This window comes from Phragmites australis, chromosome 15 (assembly GCF_958298935.1).
Source record: "Phragmites australis chromosome 15, lpPhrAust1.1, whole genome shotgun sequence".
NCBI lineage: Eukaryota > Viridiplantae > Streptophyta > Magnoliopsida > Poales > Poaceae > Phragmites > Phragmites australis.
The window spans coordinates 5,578,320-5,588,925 of record NC_084935.1 but is presented as its reverse complement, the minus strand read 5'-3'; the positions used below and the strand labels follow the sequence as shown (position 1 = coordinate 5,588,925).

The window sequence follows — 10,606 nt, the reverse complement described above, 5'->3', positions numbered from 1 at the left end:
TCAAAAATGGCATTTAATTATGTTCAACTGGAGGGAGTACTCTAGGATGTAAACACCGGCAAATATTTGTTGGGAGCTACACTGTAATTTTCATGCCAAGATTTCACTTGCATATACATGTGTACCAGTCACATGTGAGACGTAAGAGTTATCTTGTTCCTTTAGGATTTGAACAGCTTCGTTATACTTCTTGTGTTCTAATTAAATCAGAGTAGGCAGTATCATAGGTTCCAAAATCAGAGTAGACTTTATATAGTTTTTGAAACACAAAGCTAATCGGAGATCGAGCAATTTCGCTTTACTTCACCATCAAATAACATGCTACTGCCTCTATAAAGACTCGAGATCGAATCTCCTCCCCAATCTATTCAAAGAAAGTGAAAGCCCTTTCCAGGACCAAGTGCCACCTTTGTCGAACACTCTTGTTAATTTAACCTAGAAGGTCGTGCATTCCCCACTAATCACCAAATTAAGCACTGACACATCATGCATCCGGTCCCTATTCAAGTCTTCAGCAGAGTGAAAGCACAAAAGGGGGGAAAAAGGCATATACAGTAGCTTTAATTTTATCGTTGAAATATATAAAACGATGGAAAATAGAGGTACCTTCATCCTTCATCCAAAATAGCTGCCGTCTTAGAATATGTACATTCAAACTTTGAAAAAAATATGTTATTATTCACATTTTTAATTACGTAACTATTGAGGAAGGCACGAAACGAAATCAACTAAAACAAGTTTTCTTCTTTTTTTGCAAACCCAGAAATGAGCTCCCTGTTGTAAAAAAGACTCGAAGTCCTATGGACAGTACTAAGCAATGAGCAAACCAATCTTGATGCATGGGTGAGTGCATGGCTGAGTAGTACTCGATGTCCTGTTCGTAAGCTGCAGTCACGTAACTTTCAAAGAAAAACAAAGTTGGTGATGTTCATCCATGGCCTGGCTCATAAAGCTAGCATGCATGCACCAACCCGGCCGGCGAGTCCCACCTCCGGCGTTGCGCGCGTACCTTTGCTACCTATATAGTATTACTCCTAGGTCTCTCGAGACACGCACCCCTCTTACTTAACACCAGCTAGAGTGCCTTGTGGTCCTCCCTCCTCCATCCAGTTCCTCCTGTCCTCTCCTCGCACAACACACATCGCCGTCCCGCCTCCTCTCTCCCCTCGGCTAGCTCCAAATCAGCTCACGCTTGCAAAGGATAGAGAAAGGCGCAGCGGCTGATCCGGCCGGGAGCGCAGGCAAAGCATGGAGCAATACGACGAGCAGCAGCTCTTTCCTTCCGCCTACATGGACCCCTCCGTCCTCGTACCCAACGGTGTGTACATTTTTACATCTCTAACAGTCTAACTAGCTCTCTGCGCGTGAAGCAGCAGCAGCTAAATGGTAATTGTTACTCTTTTGTGTGCGCATGTGTGTACAGGCGCGGCACAGGGGGAGAGGCCGAGAGCGCTGCGCAAGAGGTGGCGGGCTGCGAGGTGCGGCGCTGACGGCAGCGGCGAGCTGGACCCCAAGAAGCGGCGGCTGAGCGACGAGCAGGTGGAGATGCTGGAGCTGAGCTTCCGGGAGGAGCGGAAGCTGGAGAAAGGCCGGAAGGTGCACCTGGCCGCCGAGCTCGGGCTCGACCCCAAGCAGGTGGCCGTCTGGTTCCAAAACCGCCGCGCCCGCCACAAGAGCAAGCTGCTCGAGGAGGAGTTCGCCAAGCTCAAGCAGGCCCACGACGCTGCCATCCTCCACAAATGCCACCTCGAGAACGAGGTACCTGACCGCACACGGCACACATGCATGTCCTACTCCTTCCTGCACGAACTCCTATTAAAGTTCATGGCTGGATTGATGGTGTTGGAGTATATATTGAGCATTCGTGGGTGCGTGCATGGCAGGTGCTGAGGCTGAAGGAGAGGCTGGTGCTCACCGAGGAGCAACTGACGCGGCTCAGATCCGTGGGAAGCCAGAACTACGCTGTCTCCGGTGACGGCGCAGACGCCATGGGCCGTCTCGTCTGCAGCGGGAGCCCGACCTCGTCGTTCTCGACGGGCACCTGCCAGCAGCCGGGCGTCGGCGTCGGCGATCACCTGGGGGACGACGACCTATTTTACGTTCCTGATTATGCTGGCTACGCTGATAACAGCGTGGTCGAGTGGTTTAGCCTGTATGGACTGATGTAAGCGATCAGTAATGTTATCTCAGATTCTAGAGCTAGTTCATACTGCTATCGTCTCATGGCGATTCCTAAGCTTGCATGTTTAATCATGTACATAAATTAAGTGGCAAAATATAGCCAACTGGTAGTACTTGAAAATTTGAAATTCAGATGTGTATTATCATTTGGCATTTCGCTTGGGTACTACTAGTGTTTCATGGCATGCACTGTGTATGTGCTTGCTGACAATCATCATGGCTAGCTATGGGGAGGGACATTTCAAAACTGATGTTCCAAATACATACTACTTACCTCCTGCAGACGGAATGGCGTAGGAATAAGATCGATGATTAGATTGTTAATTTTTTTTTTACATTGATGATATCCTTCTATTTAGATTACTTAAAGTAAAAATAAAAAAAAATTAATAAGTGAAAATTGAGATAACATAACTCTAAGGATGGTATATAAATCATATGTTTTATTTGAAATTAATTCATATATCTTAGCACTCGAAAGATCATAATTTACAAAGAAAGATAAATAAATATCGAGCAACGAAACTCTCTAAGTTAATTATCTAGAGACAAGTAAATTTAAGACTTCATCACACAAATGTGTATAGAATGACCTCACAAGGTACTGAAATTTTAGCCAAAACATTAAAATTAAAATCAAATCTGAAAACCGAAAAACTTGTAAATTTGCAAGAAACCAATAGAGTGAAATTAGAACAATGTGAGCACAATAACATGAAGAAAAATAAATTTTATTGTAGCAAAGGACAGCCCTATTTTAGACAAATTAAAAAAAAATTCACAAAACTCTTACTTAATACATAGACTAAGTACTCTTCTTCTCCTCTAAAACTCTAGCACAAGGCTCTCATATGGATGACATAAGTAGCTCGAAATAACTGGTTCACCTCCTACCATAGCCCTACCCTACTATTTATAAACCTAAAAAATTTGACAACTAAGTTTCTTAGATTTTTCTCAAAATACTCTTATCTTACATTACACTTCTACTTACCACCGAGGATATTTTGGTCTATTTTCTTCTCGATTCATCGGGCAGCTGCGGTGCTTTCACGACATAGCTTCGTATCAATGCAAGCTTCGCGATGGTGCCACGTACTCCTCTAGTCCTGCCACAGTTTTAAGGCCAAATCGCGAAACTCTAACACGGTTTTCAAATCGTGACTCTTCACTTGCTTACACCTTAAGCAAGCAGTCTAATGTTGACGCGTGTACTCCGTCTTGCGATCCTGGCGGTCGGTAAGTCTCTCTTGCTTCCTATCCCTCGGACTGCCTTGTCACTTGTATCGGCACCCCGCTCGCTTGACTTTGTCAACACGCCGTTTCTATCCGCCTTCCATGCTTTGCTTGACCTCCACGTGTTCAGTTAGGATCACCCTTGACTCCGCTTGGTTTCTTTATCATCCTGCACCAAGCACGTGTCAATCAAAACCTTAGTTTGATAATATAAAAAAGAACATTATTAACAGATTAAAAAGCACAAGTTAACTTTCTCATTTGATCATTTAACTATCATCAGGTAAGCTTAAAGTAACCATGGATTCACTTCTTTGGCAAACCATACGAATTCTTAAGCCATCGCATTTGATTCAATTTTAGCTCAAAACTTGATCATTCATTTTATTAACCCAAAGTAGGATTCAAGATATGCAATTTTTTACAAAGCCAAAACAAGTTGTGCCTTTGTGACACAAAAGAGAACATGCTTTCCTAAGAGTTAATCACAGGCTAAATATTTACATAGACAATGATCAAATACCTCTAATCCGCTGAACTGAACAAAGCGGCCTAGCACAAACTTTTAACGGAACTAGCCCTAATTTAAGCACTGATCAAGTTAAAACAAATACTCAATGGTGACAAGAGATTATATTCACATTTCAAGTTCATTCTTAGAAAAGATAAGCTTCCTCAACAGATTTTATGCCATGTTTTAATAAGAGTCTCAGCTTGCACAAATTGTTATACATCCACTAAACTTAGCATAAATTCATAACTAGTAAAAGAAAATGCAAAGAATATATAAGTGAAGCTTGCTAACATAATTATCTTACAAAATACTATACAATGCTACTGCAATATAAAGAAGATAGAGTATGTACAAAGACAACTCCCTCTCACACAATGCTATAGGGATGGCATACACCAAGCTCTCCCCTCAGAAAGTCAAACCTTATTGGATTTAGAGGCTTGGTAAATATGTTAGCTAGCTGTTATTAGGTATCTATGTAGCTCAACTCAATGTCTCCCTTCTCATTATGGTCTCTCAGAAAATAAAATATCACATCTATGTATTTGGTTTTGGAGTGTTGAACTGGGTTATTGGCTAAGTTTATGACATTGGTGTTGTCACATAAAAATGGTACACTCCTGAAATCTAATCTAACATCTCTCAAAGTAGCAACCATCCACAAAATTTATGAGCAATAGCTAGCAGTAGCTACATGATCAGCTTCAGCAGTAGACTGCACAACGTTAGACTGCTTGCAAGAAGACCAACACACAAGAGAAGTACACAAGAAATGACAAGTAACAGAGATACTCTTCACGTCAATTTTACAATCAGCAAAATCTACATCCGAAAAACCACGAAGAGAAAGCGAAGAGGATGCAGAAAACCAAAGGCCATACTTGAGAGTGTGCTTGAGACACCTCAGAATGTGTTTCATCGCTTGGTGGTGAGACGTCCTCGCTGAAGCCTGAAAATGAGCACATAAACATACAACGAAGTGTATGTCGGGTCTTATCGCCATCAGGTATAGAAGCGAGCCGATCATACTCCTGTACTCCTGCTGGTCCACCTTCTTGCCATCTTCATCTGGATCAAGCACGATCGAGGTATCCATCAGTGTCGCCAATGGCTTTGCATCACTTATGTCAAACTTTTTCAACAGATCCTTGGTGTACTTCGCCTTTTGGACGAATGTGTCTTGCTTGCACTGCTTGATTTGATATTCAAGGAAGAAGTTGAGCTTGCTCGTCATCGACATCTCAAACTCCCTGCTCATAGTTTTTGCAAATTTAGCAACAAGTGAATGAGAAGAGTCACAAAAAATGATATCATTCACATAAATCTGAATAAGTAAGAAATCATTGCCATACCTGAGAGTGAATAAAGTTTTGTCAGGTAACCCATCACATACCCATGCACTAGCAAGAAATACCTAAGCCTATCATACTAAGCTCTAGGTGACTGCTTAAACTCATACAAAGCTTTCTAAAGCTTGTATACTTTATGAGAGTATTTGGGATGCTCAAAAGCCTGGGGCTTGCTTGACATAGATATTTTGCTCTATAAAACCCTTTAGGAAAGCACTCTTGACATCCATTTTATACAACTTGAAATCTCGGGATACCGCAAATCTAAGGAGGATTCTAATGGTTTCTAGCCTAGCTACTGGTGCAAAGGTCTCTCCAAAGTCTGTAGACTCTACCCGAGTGAAACCCTGACCTACCAGTCTAGCCTTTTTTCTTACTAAAGATCTATCCTCCCCCTGTTTGCTTTTGAAAACTCATTTGGTGCCTATCGTGTGAACATTTGGGATGGATCTAGAAGGACCCAAACTTGGTTTCTCTTAAAATTTTCCAACTCTTCATTCATGCCATTAATCCAACTCGAATCAAATAAAGCATGTTCAACATCCTGTGGCTCAAAGGAAGCAACAAATACAGAATCAGTGAAATAAGCATAATGAGCAGATTTGGACCTCGTTACCCTTTCATTGATGTCATCGATCATCATCTATGGAGGGTGTCACCGCTGAATGTGTTGATGAGCTTCACACTAGAAGATGATCTCCCCCTCAAACACTACTAATGCAGGCTCGAAAGCAGCTGAAGTGAAAGTAGAGGCTGCAGGACTCTCTACCGTTGTAGAAGAGGCAGGAACCAGCTTCTCTCAATTATCGCCTACGGATCATAAAGTCAGTGAAGGTCAACAAGTGATCAGCTCAAAAACTTGTTTAAAACAAAAATCAAATTCGAAAACAAAAAACTTACAAACTTGAAAGAAAACTAACAGAGGGAAACTAGAAAGTGGAGAGCACAATAACATGAAGAAAAATAAACTTTATTGCAGCAGAAATCAACTATATTTTAGATAGATTACAAAGATTTTTCCTCACCAAACTCTCACCTAATACATAGTTTAAATGCTCATCTTCCTCTCATCTAAAACGCTAACATAAGACTTTCATATGGAAGACACATGGGACTCAAAATGGCTGATTCATCTCATCCCATAGCACTACTCCTCTATTTATAAGCCTAGAAAATTTGAGTTTTCTAGCTTTTTTCTAAAATATCCCTCTCTTGTAATATATTTCTACCTACCATAAAGGGTATTTTGGTCCATTTTCTTCTCGATTCATCAGACGGCTACGACGCCTTCCTAACTTAGTTTTGTCTCGACGCAAGCTTCACGATGCTGTCACGTACTCCTCCTGTCCTTCCATTAGTTTTGTCTCGACGCAAACTTCACGATGCTGTCACGTACTCCTCCTGTCCTTCCACGATTTTGAGGCCAAACGGTGAAACCCTGGCACGCTTCTCAAATCGTGACTCTCCACTTGCTTACACCTTAAGCAAGCGTTATGATATCGATATGTGTACTTTATCTTGCAATCCTAACCGCCGACAAGTCTCTCCTGCTCCCGATCTCTCAAACCCCCTTGTCATTTGCACTGCTATCCCCTTCACTTGACTTTGTCAACACGTCATCTCCATTTACCTTCTAGGCTTTGCTTGACCTTTATGTGTTCAGTTAGTATCATCTTTGACTCTATCTGGTCTCCTTGATCCTCCGGCACTAATCATCCCGCCGTTGACCATCAAGTTGCATCCATTATCTGCACACCATGAGACAAGCAAACACACATCTCTAATTTCAATTCTAGTTAGTCCATAATCAATATGCTCAAGTAAATCATAAATTAATTTAAATCACATCAAAACTCATATAAAACCGAAAATCATCGAATCAAATAAATAATAATATCAATCCCATATCATAAATAAATTAAATTACATTATAGCTTAGTTTCTCAAATGTTGATTCAATATACTAGTAGCATGGATTGAAAGAATGTGAATTCTAGAAGTAGTCGTGCATTCAGTTTGGTCCTATGCTAGCTCCGCCAGTTGCAATGTACAATCAAAATGCATTAGCACTTGTGGAGAGGTGCGGTGACTCGATCATAGTTGGGTTTTTTTTTTTTTTTTGAGAACGTGCAATAGAAGAAGGGGATTACACCTGTTGATGTGATCGTTTGTTCCTCCTAGGGCCACACAATCATATTTTTCTATAATAGCAGTAGATTTTTTCTTTTAAATTATGGAAATCTTAGAAATCATTTAACTATAGCAATTAAAAAATTATATTCAAATCGAGCCACACAATTTGATAATTTAACCTTTAAAATGGCTACAAGCATACGCAGTCAGCTACTACCTTACTATTGTTGGAACGAAACTGATGATAAAAATTCTGAGTCTAAATTGAACTCTTACTCTAATATATTTTTCCGTTGTGAAAATCAAAACTTTGCCATGCAAATATTGCTGGTTGTTAAAACCAGAAGTTCCTAAAACCAGAAGTTGCTATTCGGTTCGAAAATTCACATAAAAATCGGCCACAGTGCCACACCTCCTTCCCTATCGAGCCGGATAGATACAAGAAAAATCCAAAATAAATGAACTTTGGAAATAATAGAGCGTATAATTGCCAGTTCTTCCCTAGTAATTAAGTAATGCCAACTGATGGGGGCGTTTGGCAAAGCTAGTTTAAGGACGATTTGCTCGTTGAGTTGTTGTGATGGGGCTGCCCAGGCTGTCAGGAGAGTCTATGTAATGTGGTAGAAACAGAATTGTTCTAACTATTTTAGCTACATTTTTTTATTACAATCTTAGCTATATGGGTATAATGTATTTTGAATGTAGTGGTGATATTTGCCACCTGAGGAGAGAGCATTGAAGAACGTTCCTACGCATAAATGACTGGCCTTATGTTCGCAAATTGAAAGCACAAAGATTATTATGATTGCGGTTACTCCCTTCAATTCTTCTACTTGTCCTTGGACTCCTATTTTCTGAAAATAGATTTTCTTACGAGCATGACAAATCTGATCCTTTTTTTTTTACAATTAGCGGGAAAAGTTCTAAAGAAAATAGAATTCATGTATTTTGTAAGATGCTTGTATTTTTTCAAATACGCATTTAATTGTAAAGTTACTAGAAAGTAGTGATAAGACCGCCTCACTGGTGATGTTTTTGTTTTGTCATTCTTTTTTCTTTTAAAAGGTGACAGACAACCACTACACATTTTATTACATTTACGCACCCGCATACGCGCGCTCGTCTCAAGCCGATCCGTCTCAAGGTGATCGATCACCATAATTTAAAATAAAAAATCTACTGCTATTATAGAAAAATATGATTGCGTGGCCCTAGGACTAGGACGACAAACGAACTGCCACGGCGCCACCTTTCCATACGGTGACATCCATCCTTTGAGCCGATCGATCAAGTGTGAAAACAACATGTACGTCACCGAGCGTTCGCAAAGCTCGCGGCACTAGCAGCACCAAAACTCACCATGTATCGCTGTCGTTGCTGGACATTCCATCTCGCTTTGCTCGTGCCGTCACACACAGAACCACATCGACGCAACACACCCCAAGACAGAGACGGCCGCCCGACCGGTTCGCGAAAATTGGAGGAGACATCCAGTGCTAGCGTGCTGCTAGTACAGTTCACAGTCCCACTTGGGACGAAACGCTCGGCTCACCACGAGCGCCCACGTACGCGGGGGCCTGGACGGCGAAGCGACATTTCAGGCCAACGCCGGTCGAGCGATCGACACACCAGATATGGGAAAGGCGACGAGCGACCAGCGCCGAAACAGCGTCCATGTCCATCCATCGTGAAGCCCCTGGCATTTCTGCAAAGGGATAAGGCCACGACGGCCAGACGCGACGCGACACAAAGCGGCTGGCCGTGCAAGCCTGCAGGGGCCGCAGGCACGCAGCGCGAGCGAGCCAAAAAGCCTGCGCCCGCGCGCGGCTTTGCGCGCCGATCTGCGCCGATGGCATCGACGGCCTAGGCGCCCACCGGGCTAGGCCGCGCAGGTGCCAAGTGTCGAGACGTCACTCCCTCGGCCGATGCCGATCGGCCCGGCATCTCGCGTCGCGGCCTACGAGAGATAGTTTGATGGCGCGCGCGACGGCGTGCGTGTGGACACAGCGCGAAGCCGGCTACGGGAAAAGTCGGCTCGGTTCACTTCAAGCGCGCGCGGCCGGGCCCCGTGCTGTGCTGTGCTGTGCTGCGCGCGCATGCGCTCAGCTACGTGACGCCATCGGGGGTTCAGATGTCGAAGTGAACACGAACCCGACCTCTTCCCTGGAGCGGAGCCTTATCCCAACAGTGCGCGGTGTCGACCGCCTGCCGGCCTCGAGCCCCACCACGGAGACTTTTTATCCCCTTCTGGCTTCTGCTCCATGACCTGTCAACCACGCATGCACGGCGCTGCCGAGTGATCGATACCGCGTGCTCGATCGTACACGTTAGTGTGAGAGGTTGGTCGATGCATTGCAGCGGCAACTAACCTCCTGTCGACAGCAAACAGACAGAACAAATGGAGCCACAGTGTTGGAAGAAAATTTTACAGATCCTGTAAAAAAAACGTTCTCCTATCTGATGATATGTGCACACACTTTTTCTTTTTCAATTCAGTTATTAGATTACCAGATGGATAACATAGCTAAGGTTTTACGAGAGTCTTTCTAAATCTTATTATATATAAATTTATGTGTGCTCGTATTTTATTGTGTGTGTGACTGTGTATATTCAACTATTGATCTCTGGGCCTTCGAGGCATGCCCGACCGAGGCCTATCTTGCAACGGCGTTGAGCCGTTGAGTTAAGACACTGGCGCCGTGGCACAAACACTGCTTCAATACATGCATCTCAATTCTCAAAATGGTTGGTTAAAAAAGATGGCGCAACACGACACGCAATAAGATCGACTTGACGGCCGCACAAAGGAGGAGAAAGGTGTGTAACATCCACCACCTCCATAGTTTGGAGTGCTATCAACCTCTCTACACGCTACGAAACAAATTGTGTTGGTAGTATGTCTTTATAATTTGAGATTTAACTGATATCTTAACACGAGATAGATATATAAAGATAATATCACACTAACAGTAACAACCACATTAATAAGAGTAACATGCCTAGTATATGTACACCACGAAGATATATCTGTACAATAAAATGGCTAATGATTGCCAAACTGCATCACAACAATTTAAAAAAGAACAATGATAAACGTGCAAAGGACGTGTTGCTGCCAATCCCAATGCTCATCCGCTTAAGGCAAATCTAGGGAGAGAAATAAAACAATTAGATGAAAATTTCAACAAACAAA

At 42.8% G+C, this 10,606-nt stretch overlaps 1 protein-coding gene across 1 annotated transcript; it reads left to right on the top strand.

Moving 5' to 3' along the window:
- The first annotated feature begins 1,072 nt into the window (after window positions 1-1,072).
- On the top strand, window positions 1,073-2,314 carry LOC133893307 (homeobox-leucine zipper protein HOX14-like). The gene is made up of 3 exons (XM_062334304.1): window positions 1,073-1,318; window positions 1,424-1,758; window positions 1,884-2,314. The coding sequence occupies exons 1-3, from the start codon at window positions 1,249-1,251 to the stop codon at window positions 2,166-2,168; spliced, it is 690 nt and encodes a 229-aa protein (XP_062190288.1). The 5' UTR covers window positions 1,073-1,248; the 3' UTR covers window positions 2,169-2,314.
- Window positions 2,315-10,606: the final 8,292 nt, after the last annotated feature.

Bases quoted from the DNA above. Each gene is read 5' to 3' on its own strand.
- LOC133893307 (XM_062334304.1), top strand. From the start codon at position 1,249: ATGGAGCAATACGACGAGCAGCAGCTCTTTCCTTCCGCCTACATGGAC. The intron at 1,319-1,423 runs GTGTGTACATTT...ATGTGTGTACAG, and splicing joins CTCCGTCCTCGTACCCAACG to GCGCGGCACAGGGGGAGAGG. The intron at 1,759-1,883 runs GTACCTGACCGC...CGTGCATGGCAG, and splicing joins AATGCCACCTCGAGAACGAG to GTGCTGAGGCTGAAGGAGAG.